Genomic DNA, 17,467 nt, shown 5'->3' with positions numbered 1-17,467 from the left:
TTCACAGTGCTGCTGTAGGTAGAAGGTTAGTTACAAAGTCCTGCCAAACGTGTTCTGACTGTCAAAAGCAAATGTGATGAGATGAGAGGAGGACAGTAGGATTCAGGCTTCAGTTAGAGGAACGTTAAATAATCTGGGTTTTAGCTGAACTTCCATAAGCCAGTGGGTGGAAGAGTCTCTGTAACCTGGAAGTGAGTTGAAGTGACTTTGGTGGGCGCAAAAGCTCTATAATCTGGAAGTTGGCGCTTTTTCAAAGAGACAATGTCGAAAAACAAAAACTAGCCGAGATAAACCACCAACCTGCGGACAGCTCTATATGGGTGAATGGCTGCTGATGCAGCCCACAGACCATAATAATATGAATTATAATAACAAGTTCGATTTGTAATGCACGTTTCATTTGAAAAAAAAATCTCATAGTGCTACAAACAACGGAGTCTAAAAAATGACGTGAAACATGGGATTGTTTATCTGCACTTTTTGACTTGGAGGCAGATTTTGGAACGTTTTCTCATGACACATTCTAAATCTGAACTCTGACGCCATACCAACCTGAAATTGTGGAGCTCGGGGTTGAGGGCCTTCTTCTGGATGTCTTTGTACACTGGTGACTTGAGATAACGGAAGAACGTGTCCTGCAGCAACAAAAGACCATGAACACATTACGACACATTGCCACTGTCGTTGAGAATGTCCTGCGTCCTCATCGTCTTCTCCACCAGCTCATCCGCTGTGCCCACCCCTCCCCCCCGTCACATATCTATCACCCCCACCTCAACCGTCACAGGAAGACGAGGTGTTCTCCGCCTCCTGAACTCCACTATCATCTCCTTGGTTTTTGACACGTTGAGTATGAGTCCGTTGTCCTTGCTCCAGTTGGTAAAGTCAGTTTTGGACAGCAACAGTGAGCCACGCGTCCGTGAAGAAATATGAGCCGCGCTCACGATGACGCCAGTCGGTTTTCACCAGGGCCTCCGTCTCGTCCCACTTGTTTGGAGAGGCTTATAACGCCGTCTCCTGGCCTTGAGCTTAGCCACCGGTACGGCATCCGCGGAAGGGTTTCTTCACTTCACATGGGATGGGGTGGGGGATCCCATAAGTTTCTCGCTATTTGCCTACACTCATTCACTCACTCACTCACTTGGTCCTCGCATCTTCAAATGAATGATAATTGTGTTCTTTGTGCTGTTCAGCAGTCCAAACAGAGACATAATTGTCCAGAGGAAAGATGTACCTTCTTCATGAGCAGGAAGACGTGAGTCTGAGCGGCTTCCAAGCACGTAGCGATGAGGATGATCCAGACCTTTCACCGTCAGACCCATCGTTCTGCCATCAATGTTGATCCAGCGGGGGGGCGCCGGGGGCCAGGAAAGTCCTGATCATGAGCAAAGTAGTAAGATATTACACGGCTGGAAGCCATGAGAGGGTCACAAATCGACAGTGTTCTCTTTATTATTGTTGTGTGTGTTTGGTTTTTGTCCTCAGACCAATGTCCTAACGGTCCAGTTTTGTTTCTTCAGCCTTCTGTTGGGTTTCTCTCTAGAAATGACTGTGCTGTATTTGGAGCTATATAAATAAGGTTGAATTGAATTTGTGAGGTGTTTCTCTGATATGTCTTTTTACACCGTCTGTCCAGTCTTTCTGTCAAGATTTCATGTTTTCGTGCTTTGTCCCGTTCTGGTTCGGTCCATTGAGTCCTACTCTTGTGTTCGTCTACGCTCCTCGTGACTCAGTCTGATGACTGATTTGCTCAGTAAGTTCAGAAAAAGTTACAGGGATGAATTTGCTCTATAACAGGGGTGTCCCACCCTGGTCCTGCAGGGTTTAGCTCCTCCCAGTTCAACACACCTGACTGCAATGAGGGGGCTCGTTATGGGGCTTTTTCACTGCCTTGGTGATGACATCATCATTAGACTGCTAAAGCAGGGAGAGACTGAAACATGCAGGACACAGTTTCTTCTATAATCTGATGTTAGAGGCGGAAGATGCTCTATAATGTGGTGGTTAGAGGAGGAAGATGCTCTATAATGAGATGTTAGAGGAGGAAGATGCTCTATAATCTGATGTTAGAGGAGGGAGGTGCTCTATAATCTGATGTTAGAGGAGGAAGATGCTCAATAGTCTGATGTTAGAGGAGGAAGATGCTCTATAAACTGATGTTAGAGGAGGGAGGTGCTCTATAATCTGATGTTAGAGGAGGAAGATGCTCTATAATCTGATGTTAGAGAGGAAGACGCTCTATAATGAGAGTTAGAGGAGGAAGATGCTCTATAAGGAGAGTTAGAGGAGGAAGATGCTCTATAATGAGATGTTAGAGGAGGAAGATGCTCTATAATAAGAGTTAGAGAAGGAATGTGCCTCTATAATGAGAGTTAGAGGAGGAAGATGCTCTATAATGAGAGTTAGAGGAGGAAGATGCTCTATAATGAGAGTTAGAGGAGGACGGTGCTCTATAATCTGATGTTAGAAGAGGAAGATGCTCTATAATCTGATGTTAGAGGAGGAAGACGCTCTATAATGAGAGTTAGAGGAGGAAGATGCTCTATAATGAGAGTTGGAGAGGAAGATGCTCTATAATGAGATGTTAGAGGATGAAGATGCTCTATAATGAGAGTTAGAGGAGGAAGATGCTCTATAATGAGAGTTAGATGAGGAAGATGCTCTATAATGAGAGTTAGAGGACGGGAGATGCTCTATAATGAGAGTTAGAGGAGGACGGTGCTCTATAATCTGATGTTAGAGGAGGAAGATGCTCTATAATCTGATGTTAGAGGAGGAAGACGCTCTATAATGAGAGTTAGAGGAGGAAGATGCTCTATAATGAGAGTTAGAGGAGGAAGATGCTCTATAATGAGATGTTAGAGGAGGAAGATGCTCTATAATGAGAGTTAGAGGAGGAAGACGCTCTATAATGAGAGTTAGATTAGGAAGATGCTCTATAATGAGAGTTAGATGAGGAAGATGCTCTATAATGAGAGTTAGAGGAGGAAGATGCTCTATAATGAGAGTTAGAGGAGGAAGGTGCTCTATAATGAGATGTTAGAGGAGGAAGATGCTCTATAATGAGAGTTAGAGGAGGTGCTCACCACTACACGACTGTGACAGTGTGATAGAAGCGACTTCATTCATGTTGTCGGGACTGAATTATGGATTTTTCTATACTTTATGCAGATTAAAGCAGCTCTGAACTGCTCTGAATATTGTTTTTATTCTCAGGTTTGTTAAATTGGAATTACAGTTTCTGTAAATGAATGAAATTATTCCTGCCATAAAATCAATAAGCAATAAATAATCAAAAGCAAATTGTCAAGTGGTCCACTTTTGCTTACTTGAAGATGCTCTCAGCTTTGGCTGACATGGAGGAAGCAGTTCCCCACTTCAGTTCTTCAGCTGCTTCCCAAAAAGCTAAGTTCTCACCTGGAAAACAAAAGAAAACCACACATGGGTATTCAACATATCATTGTTTTGACTTACTACAATCATTTCCCACCCCCCCCCCCAATTGAATAATCCCAATTGAAATAATGAAATCTTCATTTTACATCCTGTCGAGCTTCTTGGGTCTAATCCTCCAGTTCAGCACGATAAAGCTTAGTTGATAAAAGTATCAGCAGTTCTTAACTGGCCACACGGGGGCAGCACACTAAGGTCATTTCTCTTCTTCCTCATGTGTCCACACAAGTATCGGTTCCTAATGAAGCCCTTCCTGTATGTCGGTTGAGGCCCTGCAGGCGACGTGTTTCCAGAAGCGTGTCGTCGTACCGCTGAACTCCTTCTTCAGAAAGACCTTGAAGTCGTCTCGTCCTCTCAGGTCACTGAGCAGCTCAAACAGGCTGAAGGACCACCGCTCCACCCGCATCTTGGTGGGAACATCCACTCTGGGTAGGGGGGGGGGGGGGGGTCATAAAGTTAGTCGGTAAACACATCTCGTCTGCTGGGAGTCTGAATCAGAGTCCTGCCGGTTTCATTCACGGCTCTTGTACACTCAAGTTTGTGAGGTTAAATGTTTGCGTCCCCTTATTTTCTCTTCTGTATTCCTCTATGACATTGAGCCCCCCCCCCCATGAAGAAGAAGAATAACCTCTCACCTTCTCATGTTCAGAGTCCAGTAGGAGTCTTCGTCCGTTTGCCAGGGGTTGCTGGGAGCACAGGGGGCCAGGAAGGGGTCGTGGTTCTTGTAGGTGGTGATGTACTTCACCAGGCTGGAGACACAAGTGGTTTCAGGGCGTTTCCAGGACGTTTCCAGGACGTTTCCAGGACGTTTCCAGGACGTCACACAAACATCTGAGTCCAAACCTCGTACTTCTGGTTCTTTTTGAGTCCCGCAGGACCGCCTGCGTGTTTCAATCCCACTTTACCCCCACTATTGTCGGTTCCTACGGTTTTTAACCATGAAGCTCAGGTCTGGAGGTCTGGAGGTCTGGAGGTCTGGAGGTCTGGGAGGTTCACGGAGGGTCGGATTTACAAAGATCCTGGATCCATCCATCTTTTCTACCACTGATCCTGATCAGGAGCCAGTCCCAGCGAGACCGCATGTTTTATTCACCTCACCTCACCACACCACACCTCACCTCACCACACCACACCTCACCTCACCTCACCACACCACACCTCACCTCACCTCACCTCACCTCACCTCACCTCACTCCACGCTACGCCACGCCACCTCACCTCACCTCACGCCACGCCACACCATGCCACCTCACTCCACGCTACGCCACGCCACGCCACCTCACCTCACCTCATGCCACGCCACCTCACCTCACGCCACCTCACTCCACGCTACGCCACGCCACCTCACCTCACCTCACGCCACGCCACGCCACGCCACGCCACGCCATGCCACGCCACGCCACGCCACGCCACGCCACGCCACGCCACGCCACACCATGCCACCTCACTCCACGCTACGCCACGCCACGCCACCTCACCTCACCTCATGCCACGCCACCTCACGCCACCTCACTCCACGCCACGCCACGCCACGCCACACCATGCCACCTCACTCCACGCTACGCCACCTCACCTCACCTCATGCCACGCCACCTCACCTCACGCCACGCCACGCCACGCCACCTCACCTCACGCCACGCCACCTCACCTCACGCCACGCCACCTCACCTCACACCACGCCACGCCACGCCACGCCACCTCACCTCACCTCATGCCACGCCACCTCACTCCACGCCACCTCACCTCACGCCACGCCATTCCACCTCACCTCACCTCACCTCACCTCACCTCACCTCACGTCACACCACCGCACTTCACGCCACCGCACTTCACGCCACCGCTACGTCACGCCACCGCACTTCACGCCACCGCTACGTCACGTCACGCCATCTCACTCCACGCCACGCCACCTCACCTCACCTCACCTCACCTCACCTCACCTCACGCACAATAACAGATCCCTGCTAATGGACCTGATTCACACCTGCTTCTAAACAGATGCAAATGTTTCACATGACACTTTGCGTTGTTCTGTGTTCTTTTGGTGTCGTCTGTGTTACTTTGTTATTGTGTGTTGTGTTTTTGTGTGTCTTCGTTTGTGTTTGTGTGTCTTCGTTTGTGTTTTTGTGTGTTATCATCGACACGAAAACAGAACTGATAACACAAACAAACAAACTTACGCTCCAAGTGACACACTTGATTTGACCTTTGACCTCATGATGGCTTGTTGATAAAACATGTTCTGGAAAACACAAAGTACACGGGATGAATTTCATGTTTCCTTTCCTTCAGTAAAAAGCTCATGAGAGTGAAAAAAAAGAAAGAAACGGACTTACTTTGCGTCTGTACTGGTCAAAGGTGATTTTCTGAGAGGAAAAATGAAGATAAGAATGTTGTTGGTGAACTTTAATTCAATACAACTGGATGTTCTGATGCTAATCCTGATCCACTACTGCAGACACGAAAACACATCCTACAGGGATTAATCTGCCTAATACATAATTAAATAAATAATTCTATAAAGTAAGACCATGAAATATGGACTCTGGTCCACTCAGTGGACGATTGTTTCTCCAGATGTCATCTTAATCTGAATGCTGCTTAATCTCCTTTATGTCTTCAATACACAAATATGGTGGATAACTAATTATATTAGCTGTACGCTACGTCCTGAAACAGAAGGATGTCGGTCAGATAAAGGGCAACAACTGTGAGTCCAGTTACATTTAGAGCCATTATATCTTGAACCGACGATAAACCAATACAAACAAACCGAGGAAAGGAATAATTATTATTAATGTGTTACTACCTCAGTGACGGGATCAACAAGTCGATCTGGCCCGGAGTCCAGAGCACTGTGAGTGCGACGCTGAACACCATCAACAACAAAATGATTTGGAAATGAACTCCAACTGGCAACAGTCACATTTTTACTCATTAAAAAGAAAACAACAACAACAACATAAAAACAACAGAGACTCACCGGAGGTTTGTTCACTATCCAGTAAGCTCTCTCCTGGCAGTCGAACACCACACGATCTGCCTTCTTCCTCTCCTTGCCCGCCCTGACACACACACACACACACACACACACACACACACACACACACACACACACATTATTGAGCCGTATCGCATTCACATGAAAAAATAAAAAAGAGTTTTTCTGAATTCATAATTATAAGGAAAAAAACTATTAAAAAAAAATTGGCTGTTTTTCTGAATTGACGAGACATTGTTTTCTGAAGAAAAAAATAAAAACGGTCTGTTTTTCTGCGTTAATGGGACAGTGGTGTGTGTCATTCCAAGCAGAAGCTCTGCTAGACCGTTGCAGGAAAAAGGCACATGTATGTAATATATGTAATGCATGTCGTGTTCACAGTATGTCGTGAAGAGAATTCAAATTGGGCTGAGATATTTCAAGAAAATATAAGTAGTTGAGGAACCTTTTCCTATGGAATGTTTGCTCGACCAATACTGGGAATTCTTAGGAAAAAAATATAAGCTTTATTTTGGAGACAAACTGAAATGTAAGGCAGAAGAAATAGTAATAATAATACTAAATGTGTTCTCCAATCTGCAATTATCCCATGATGGCTGCTCCCTGACCCACATTCTGATCTGTTCATACTAAAAACTACAAGTCGGGGTCAGAGTGCATGAACCACTTAGTCAGCACCAGTGTGGCCGCAGTTACTTTAAAAAACAAAACAAAAACTAATCCGATTACTGATCACTAGTTACTCCTTTAAAAAGTAACTTAATGACTTGACCTTCAGTCTTTGTTGTATTTAAATCTGATTCATGGTTTTATTATCAGAGTTTTACTACTACTGGTATTTATTTACCATTATTTATTTATTATTTAGATGTAGTTGTAGTCTGTTGTTGCACTATTTATTTATTTATTTATTTCAGTCTTTCATTGATTGATTGATTTAAAAAGTGGGGGTTTATTGCAACGTTAATGTTTAATGATGACAATGGTTGGTTCCGATTCTTTTGTGTCACCTGAACGCACCGTTAGAGCGGGGTGGCCTGTGATTGGCCGAGAGTGGAGAAGGGGGCGGGTCAGATGGCTGCATGCCTTGTGTGTGTGACTGTGTCTGCAGAGAAGGGAGGAGCGGTCGGTTCTGTTTAATAATAAAGCGTCTTTACAGACAAGAAACTCGTCTTATTGGATGCTACAATTGTATTCTGGTGCAAAATACAATGAAATGTCAAAATAATTGGGCGTCATGTGGCCCCGGAGATAGAATTAGTGTGACAACAGGCTCCTGTATCTCTGTCCAGAGTGAATTGTGATTTCCAGATGTGGACGTCAGCCACTCCTCTTTCTGTGCTTCAGTAACAGAGAACTGTCCAACCAAGGAAAGAAAGTTCTGTAAAATAATTTGACACACTGAGGTTATTCACGGCTTCACCCACTTGTGTTGTTCACTGGCTTGTGTCACGATGAAGTCCCACTTGTGGTTGAGCCATTCATGGAGGTGGTTGTAATGAGCCTGTCAGAAACACAGCGACAGTCGAACCAGCGCACAGAAACAAGCAGCGGCATGTTTGAAATTAAATTTTTTTTTCATGATTTGGCCCCATAATGTGGTCTGATCTGGGTCACGACCAACATGTTTCATCATTTCAAGTCAGAAGATCCAATTAAATATTGTTAAAGGTATACAGCAGGATTTTCAGGAATTTTAGGAAAGAACCGCCCTCTCCACCGTTTGAAAAAAATGCGCATGCGCAACGCTATACCTGCTCCCGAGACGGAACGCCTACTAAAACGCGTGCGAGAGACGTGCACGAGCCCAGTTCTTCTCGTGCACGCTCTGTTTACAAGTCACAAGTCGGCATCGCTCACATAAGCTCACTTTACAAGAAGATTTGCACCAGAGGGGGTGAAACTGTGTAAAAATGTCCGAGAATAATGCGTCGGGTCGGCCACCGGCATTATGAGGACCGTGTGGAGTGAGCTGCGCGCAGGGACGGGCACGTACGACGGGCTTACGTCATATATCACCAGAATGATTGACAATTGGGAGGACCAGTTATTTTGATGATCCACCCGGAAGAAGAAAATCCTCTACTATACCTTTAAGTAACCGATACTTTGTATTTTGAGATTTTTTTCCCCAACATTACCTTTGCTTGTATTTGAGTAGAAAAAGAAGAAATGCAACAGAAGTTCTATTTGACTGCTCATCTTCGTACCTGTTCGTAGGCCTCCAGCATGCCTTTCTTACGGATGTTCCTCTTTGCCAGGTAGATAGCTAAAATGACACAACACTCAGTTACTAAAAACAACCTGGTTTTGGTGCATTTTTATTTTTTATTTTTTTAATAGAGGAATTTAGCAAACAGCTGAATTTCTGCAGCTTTCAGCTAATTTTTTTTTTTTTACAAACTCTAAGAATAATCAAATTGTATTTAGATACTGGTTGCTCAGTTCAATGAGTACTGCTCACTCAGTTCTCACCCTCGTTTTATCCATCCATCCATCCATCCATCCATCTATATCTTTGAAAAGAGGCAATTCACTAAAAGCAGTCGCCACGTTTATTAACAAATGTATACAAATGATATATTTGTGGTCATTTTCATGGTTGTGTTGGACTTTTGGCGACCTGATTTTGGCCCCAGACCTCATGTTGAACTCTCCAGTCATACTGTACCCACCGTAATCTGAGTCCTCCGCAACCCATTTCTCTGTAGGCCAGAAATATGGAGTCTGAAAGAAGAGCAGCCATCATTGTTCAAGCTGTAAACATGGGAAAAAATTACTATATTTGTACAAGATATGTTCAATAATAACAGATGTCAAAGAGCTTTCGATACAAACTGTGGGACAGTGTCAGTAGATTTTACGAATATTCCAACTGTGTGCATTATAATTTCATACTGTCTTCTCTTTGACTTTAACCCTGTTCGATTTCCAATGATAATTACTGTCTGTTCACCAGTCAGTCTACATGGTCATGACCGAAAGAACGACATGCAGGCAAAACAAGGTGACGAGTTCCGCTAACCTGGGAGGGACTCCGAGTGGAACCACGACTCCTCCAGCAACAGTTCTATTTTTAGAGATCTGTTCCTTGGCTCACTCCCGTGATTAATTTGACTCTAATCCTAATCAGGAGGTTTTGGATTTACCTGGAAGCGGTACAGGGTGGTATCATTGCACATGACCAGCTTCTTGTGGTTCTGCAGAGGGTACACGTATCCATACGCCACCAACATGGTGCCAAAGGCTTCGGCCTCTGGACCGGACAGACAGAGACGGAACCAGTTGAGACTCTCGGAATTCTGCTGCACCCTTTTCAAGAGTTTGAAGGTGTTTACCTTCTGTCGTCGTCTTCATCTTGTTGACAATCCAGGAAATGATGTCTTTGCCTGTGAAAGACATAGACATGGAGGCGTCAAGGTTTGCCAAGAACAAAATTAGGTTTTCATTATTCAAACAAAACTAGAACAAGACACTTTTAGCGCTTCAGAGCAGACCTGAGAAACTACTTCCTTCTTTTTCATATTATTGAGGGTTCAGGGCAGGGTCAGCAACCTTTACTGCTCAAAGAGCCATTTGGTCCCGTTTCCCACTGAACACAACACACCAGAGAGCCGCACACATTTTATTTTGACAGTCCCACAGGAAGACCATGCCAGGAGGACACGACACACAAAACCTTCTTCACTGCTGGTCGACAACTTACAACTAATAAACTAAACTACATGAACTCAGCAACAAAAACACAATCATTACCAACACTACAAACCTAACATAACCCCCAATACTTACATTTAAAACACGACAAACAGAAACTCCCATAATGCATTGCAGCTCTCAGCTCCTTTATTGCTACACATTATTAAAATGGAAGATAAATGTGGGAGATGTGGATTGTTAGAACCATGAGTGTGATGGTGTGTCTTTAATGTCCTGTAGTTGTTGTGTAATTCACTAGAATGTTCCTTCACTCTCAGCAAGTCTGCAATGAACCTCCTGGAACTGTTGGCGCTCCGCAGCGCAGCGCTTTTACTGTGAAAGGAACAGGAAGCTCCCAGCTTCAGACACCAGTTGAGCCGCTGTCATGACCTGCAGCCGCAATTCTACGTTCTTCATCCATTATTGTTGCGTAATAACGTTACATCGCTGCGTCGATCACGACCCGCCTACATTTTACTCCACTCTTTGTAGCGGGACTGCGCTCTGGGTGGCCTTGCCTCCTTACGTCCCTCCAGGATGAACTGCAGTGGGACGGAGGCTCAAGGAGCCGCAGTGGAGGGACCAAAGAGCCGCATGCGACTCCGGAGCCGCGGGTTGCCGACCCCTGGTTTAGGGAGTTTGGTGACCCTATAAAGTTGAGGTTGGAAAGACAGTCTCCAGCATGGCTCTCAAACTCATTGGCTTGTTGTCATCTCATGAGAGGGCCACTCCACTCCACATTTCAATACTTTACTTAAAGCTGGCGATCAACCCCGAAATGCAGCTTTTGAACACATCTGTACGTTCAGTTTCTTGTCAGAGACAGATGAGACTCTGCTCAGCCAGTGCACCTCAGTAAAATACAGCATGTCACCATATGCTGATCCAATTTCCTCTAAAAAGAAAAGAGTCAGAAACTGGCGGTGCTGTAAACTCCTGTGCCTGTTCAGAAAGCACCCTGAGGCTAAAAGTAGCTCTTGGTGACGTCACCGTCACGTTAAGAACAATCTTTGGATTCCTACAAATTACAATTTTTCCTTACTAAGATAAAAGTAGTTTACAAAGCATCTTAAGACCAAAGAGAGCTCCTAAGGTAGAAAATCGCTATAAGCAGTGAGTTTAGCAACGTCTGATCACAGTCAAAAGACAGTCGCATAACGCACTTGCATTAGCATACATGGTCATTAGCATGCATACTGGCATTAGCATACACGGTCATTAACATGCATACTGGCATTAGCATACATGGTCATTAACATGCATACTTGTATTAGCATACACTGTTATTAACATGCATACTTGCATTAGCATACACTGTCATTAACATGCGTACTTGCATTAGCATACACTGTCATTAACATGCGTACTTGCATTAGCATACACTGTCATTAACATGCGTACTGGCATTAGCATACACGGTCATTAACATGTGTACTTGCATTAGCATACACTGTCATTAACATGCGTACTTGCATTAGCATACACTGTGGAGGCAGAGGATGATGAGATGGACGGAGGTCAAGTCAGCTTTTCTTGATTGCCTCCAGCAGCATGACAGTTCACCTGTCAAACGTTTCTCTCGTCCATCACTTCCTCTTTTAACACTTCCCCATCACGACACCCCCCCACATGTTACCACACCCCCCTAACACTTCACAACACCGCCTCACACGTCACCGACACACCCCCACACATCATGACACCCCCCCCCACCCATCACGACACCCTCCCACATCCCGACACTCCCCCCACGTCACGACACTCCCCCCCACGTCATCACATTCCCCCACACGTCATCAACACACCCACTCCATTCTGGTTGAGAGAACTTCTCTCCAAGTGCATAACCACAACGGGCTAATTAGCATGTTCATTTGCATAACACACATGCTAGCATTAGCATATGTGCTAATTACCACGCAGGCTAATTTTAGCATCCATGTTAATTAGCATTCATGCTCATTAGCATACAGGCTAACGTTACAACCATTCACACAACCACTGGGCACTACGCCACCTTCTGGACACAGGAAGTGAGGTGTACACGCTCTGTCATGGCCGAAACTTTACAGGTTGCATGAGAGTCGACATCTGATCACAGCAATAAGATGTTTACATCGATCGGGCATAGCGCCACCAGGGACATGCGTTCAATGCTGTTTGCAGATTTTATTACTTTTAAAGCTCGTCACGGTCGAACCCCAGGTAATGCTACTGATCTGCTGACGACCACACGAGCCTTCTCACAGGTTTCCACGGGTGGATCCCTTCTGGTCGCTTCAAAGTCGAAGCTTAAATCTAAAAGAGACCGAGCGTTTTTTCCACCAGGGCTTGATTTTAGAACAGCCTGCCTGAAGAGATAAGGCTTGGAAAATCAATGGCTTCTTCTATATGACTTCGAAAAACACATTTTTAAAGACTTGCTTTTACTTCAAATTTATCTTTCACATGTTTTATGTTTCATTGATTTATTTTTAATCAGAATTATGCCCTGTTTATTTTATATGTCTCTCTTTTTAGCCACCGAGGCCTTTGGTGTGTTGTCATCTGTAATTAGTTTGAGTTTCTTTTACTGTTAATGAAGGTCATTGACAAACTATCATTTAATACATGATGACCAAAGTGTGGACTCAAATAAAATTCACATCCGTTTTTAGAAACACACAAAGGACTGTAAGAGCTGCAGATTAATTGCACTCAGAGTTTACTGTGTTCACCATGCAGGACCTTTTTTTCTCAGATCGTTGGAGATTGGCGATCCTTCAGTCCATGGTGGGCTCGGCTGGTGTAACCTACTGACCCCCCCCGCCCCCCCCGCCCCCACCCCCGGTCTTACACCAGATTAAAAGTCCACTTTGGATCACAAAGAAGTCTTTATTTCTCATCCAATTGTGGGCGGGCCTGATTTAGCCACTGTTAGCAGCTTAGGCGACGAGGCGGCCTGTCGCCGTTTGTCTGAGCTTCACTTGACGAGTTTAACCTGAGGAAGGTCTGCTGCTATTCCACCTGAGCTGCGGATTCAAACCCCGACTGCCAAGGTCACCAGTCGAGCTGCGGGAATTCCTGAAGGAAACTGAAGCAACAGGGAATCTTTGCCTTCAGTCCGCTGGTGCTTTTAGGGACGTCGTTGCAATATCTTCGATATCTAAAGATCTGATGGGGCTGAACAACGGGCTGGGAGTCGGCGGTGACTTGTTGTTTAGTTCCGGTGTGCTTACAGGAAACATCCGTTTCCTTTTGTAAAGTGTTTTTTAAGACAAATTTTGTGTTCTGGTTATAAAAGATATAAAATGTACATTACAGAGGTTTGTTATACCGTCGTATGGTCGCCAGGACAAATAAACTCTTGAAACTCTCAGGACATGGAGAGGAGTCCCAGAACACAACGGGGGGGGGGGGGGGGGGGGGGAACACAGCACTTGCCTCAACAGATTGATTAAAAAAAGAAGGTTTAAGCGTTTCATTGCAGACTTCAAAGGATTTTAACTTCCTAAGGAAGCAAAATCTGCTCTTGTATGGCATGAACTGACCTGTCCAGTTTATGGTCCAGATGAACACCCCCCCCAGATGTTTAGAACTCTGGACCACCTCAATGCCCCCACCCTCAATCATCACAGGAAGATGAGGTGTTCTCCGCCTCCTGAACTCCACTATCATCTCCTTGGTTTTTGACACATCGAGGTGACAGGTAACAACACACGGTTGTTACCTGGCCCGCACTGAAGCGTTGCCGTGGATACTGCAGCCAGGCTGCTCTCGTCACGGCTGCTCCCGGGGAAAGAAATGCATTTCGTGGCTGGAAACTCCGACATCACTTTGTTTTGAGGTGGGAGGAGTCTCTTAACCTCCACCGTGTCTGTTAAGGGCAGACTTGAAGCGACACCCCAGTCCTTGATTGGTGTCGATAGACCAAGTAAAACCAGATTTATTGATGAAAACAAAACATGATGTTGTCATCCGCGCTCGGTGAGCCGTTAATAACCGATTTTTTAAAATTAATTTGTACACGATCGATAATCAATCACAGCTTCAATCCATTCTACAAACATACCTCTCTGTCTACACTACAGTTCTATGCTCCCCCCTCCCTCGCAGAATCAAATGATGCCCACATCCAGCCAATCGAAAAGGGAAAATGGCAGTCAATCCAGAAAATAAACAAAGGTATTCCAGACGATAAACACGATCACATGACATTATCTACTTGCTCGACCTTCTCACAAGGCAGGGTTTCCGCTCCCTACCCTCAAAGAGCAACATGGAGGCCGCCATTGAAACGATGGCTCACAAAGCTATTCCTTGGTACACCAACGGGAGCTGTACGTATGAAACTACCAGACGAAAACAGTGTGTCACAGTGTGAATTCACAAATCCTTCCAGCAGATGCTTCATCACGGTGGGTTTTTTTTCTTTGTTTTATATCTATAACAAAAGAACCTAATTGTGAACTGTGTGTGAATGTCTGACCTGCGACGACATGGGGGATGGTGGTGACGTTCAGTTTCTGCTCCGATCCTTTAACCCCATTTTTCGGGTCCTGCATCTCCACTACAGAGGCCTCCACCTGGAAGGAGACCGGCACACATTGTCACTTATTTTCACCTTCATTGCACTTTGTAATTATTAGAACATTTTGGAACAGGAAACGCTGTGGAAAAGGTTGTTCGCTTTCCCTCTGATCCATTTCCAAAAAAAAAAGATATATGGGACATAAGCCACGGTATTTGTCTGCTGGTGTGGGTGGATTTGATAAAAATCCAGAGAATAGTGGAAAATGTATGTGTACTGTTTAGTTCAAATACACAAGTACATCTCGACATGGAGCTTTTGTCCAATTTGTTTAAAAAAAAAAAAACCAAAAAAACGGTCTGAAGCCTGTCAGGATGTGAACCTCCACTGAGTCTGTTCTGGGAGGCCCCGTTTCCACGACAACGTTCCACGTGACAACACCTAATCCGTAAAAAGAAAAAGAAGTGAGTAGCAGCAGACACACTGATAATGATGTAGTTAGTATGCCAGGCCATGGGAGGGCGCTGTCAATAGAGAGCTCCTTCAAGTGGAGCTTTGGGAGGAGCTCAGAACGTAAGGACGAGATCTCGCAATGACAAAACGCTGACAGGGATTTAAATAGAAACAGAACCACCAAAAACCCAATAAAAATGCCAAAGTAAAGGCAAAAGATGTAAAATCACCCCCCGAGCAAAACAGCTCAAAGGACTGACACCACTGAAAGAATGAAAATAGCAAAGAATAATAGAACGACTGAAACAAGCCTGATGAAAAAAGCTACAATTGATTTAAAAAACCCACTCAAACAGCTTATCAAGAAGTGTTTTATAAATCCAATGTGACGCTGCTAAAACCATTACCATGGGTATTAAATGTGCGTGTTTAATAAGCACAACGTTAGATTATCAAAGTGATGATTATCGAAAAGTTTACTGGAATGTTCCAGGGCCTAATGTGTATCTGTGGTGAACGTTTTGACAAGATCCGTGCTGTAGTTTTGACGCAACCTTGCTAACAGTCATAGAAACAGACATATAAATAGACGGAAGTGATTGTTATTGGTGTTTTCACGTCCTTGGTGTGATTGTCATACAGGAACAGCCGTTATTACACAGCAATCAGTTACATCTGGCGTGTGAATGAAATATTGTCTTCAGGAATCAGGTACCTGGCTTTAAAAGGGTCCGAGAAACGGCACCCTGATTTGTTTCCCCCCCCCGTTTTTATGTCCAAAATAGATCAATGTGTATCATTTATGACTTACATGATACATTAAGGAGTGATATTTGCTCCTCCTGATGACCTCGGCCAGTCAGAGAAGCAAAGGTCAGGTCACACTGCTGGACACTTTGGACCACAGTGACGCTGAAAGCTAATTGGCTTTAAAGTGGAATTAGAGATTATGTTGACAGAGCTTCAGCTCGGCTGCTGGTCAAGCAGGTCGCGACGGGATCTCGTACTAAGACACATGTCAACATTGAACACGTCAGGATGTTTTTATCATCTGGAAATAGAAATGGGTAAAATTCACAAGTTCAAACGTATTTTAACAGGGCTCTTCTTAAACACGCCCAGCTTGGAGTGGTAATGAGGCCATATGGAGCAGAAGTCAGTGTGAGGATGAAGTCATGCTCTCACCTTCTTGAGGCAGTGAATCCGGGGTCTGACATGTTGGGTCCGGTCTGGACGGGCGCTCCTGATGGTCATCTCCTCTGCAGGACCGGGACCAGGACCAGGACCAGGACCAGGACCAAGTCACTGTGTGAAGGAGTGGGTGCTGATGTGGAATGTCCCTCCTGGCAGGTGGAGCTGAATGACAGACCTGTGGGGTTTTTGTGTGTGACGACAGGATGTGGCTGCATGGGAAACCTGTAAGACACAGGGGAGGGACGGACGCACCCACCAATCAGCTGAGCTTTCAGCTGAAGGCTTTCCCACAGTGAAACTCCCTCCAGGGGAACTGACAACGCTGAATAGAGTAGAACAGAACGAGTAGAGTAGAGTAGAGTAGAGTAGAGTAGAGTAGAGTAGAGTAGAGTAGAGTAGAGTAGAGTAGAGTAGAATAGAATAGAACGAGCAGAGCAGAGTAGAGTAGAGTAGAGTAGAGTAGAGTAGAGTAGAGTAGAGTAGAGTAGAATAGAATAGAATAGAATAGAACGAGCAGAGCAGAGCAGAGCAGAGTAGAGTAGAGTAGAGTAGAGTAGAGTAGAATAGAATAGAATAGAATAGAATAGAATAGAATAGAATAGAATAGAACGAGCAGAGCAGAGCAGAGCAGAGCAGAGCAGAATAGAATAGAATAGAATAGAATAGAATAGAATAGAATAGAATAGAACAGAACAGAACAGAACAGAACAGAACAGAACAGAACAGAACTGAACTGAACAGAACTGAACTGAACTGAACTGAACGAGTAGAGTAGAGTAGAGTAGAGTAGAGTAGAGTAGAGTAGAGTAGAGTAGAGTAGAGTAGAGTAGAGTAGAGTAGAGTAGAGCAGAACAGAACAGAACAGAACAGAACAGAACAGAACAGAACAGAACAGAACAGAACAGAATAGAATAGAATAGAACAGAACAGAATAGAATAGAATAAAATAGAATAGAGGGGGCACATTTCAAATGAGCTATGAGTTAGTGACACTGTCAGACATGAACTCGTCTTCCACCAGTTACATATTCACAATTGTAGCATTTTTAGCATGAGTTTAAAGGCAGATTTCAAATTTAAATCCCCCCCCCAAAAAAATAATAATTTCTGTTGGATTTTTAAAAAATTCATTCTGTGGTTTTTGATTGACAGCTAAA

At 44.7% G+C, this 17,467-nt stretch overlaps 1 protein-coding gene across 1 annotated transcript; it reads right to left on the bottom strand.

Moving 5' to 3' along the window:
• Positions 1 to 225: 225 nt before the first annotated feature.
• On the bottom strand, positions 226 to 16,370 carry rgs9a (regulator of G protein signaling 9a; the record flags this gene model as incomplete). Its single annotated transcript, XM_080511051.1, is given in 19 exon segments — positions 226 to 232; positions 553 to 635; positions 1,235 to 1,276; positions 1,278 to 1,352; positions 1,354 to 1,375; positions 3,330 to 3,417; positions 3,763 to 3,878; positions 4,089 to 4,202; positions 5,634 to 5,695; positions 5,790 to 5,819; positions 6,260 to 6,322; positions 6,437 to 6,518; positions 7,882 to 7,958; positions 8,665 to 8,723; positions 9,130 to 9,181; positions 9,604 to 9,710; positions 9,793 to 9,843; positions 14,622 to 14,718; positions 16,302 to 16,370. Coding segments are annotated over 19 exon segments (1,296 nt in total).
• Between the last annotated feature and the right edge of the window lie 1,097 nt (positions 16,371 to 17,467).

Source organism: Blennius ocellaris, assembly GCF_963422515.1.
Source record: "Blennius ocellaris genome assembly, chromosome: 16".
Lineage (NCBI taxonomy): Eukaryota > Metazoa > Chordata > Actinopteri > Blenniiformes > Blenniidae > Blennius > Blennius ocellaris.
Note: the sequence above shows the minus strand (reverse complement) of the source record. Positions and strands in the feature narration are given on the sequence as shown.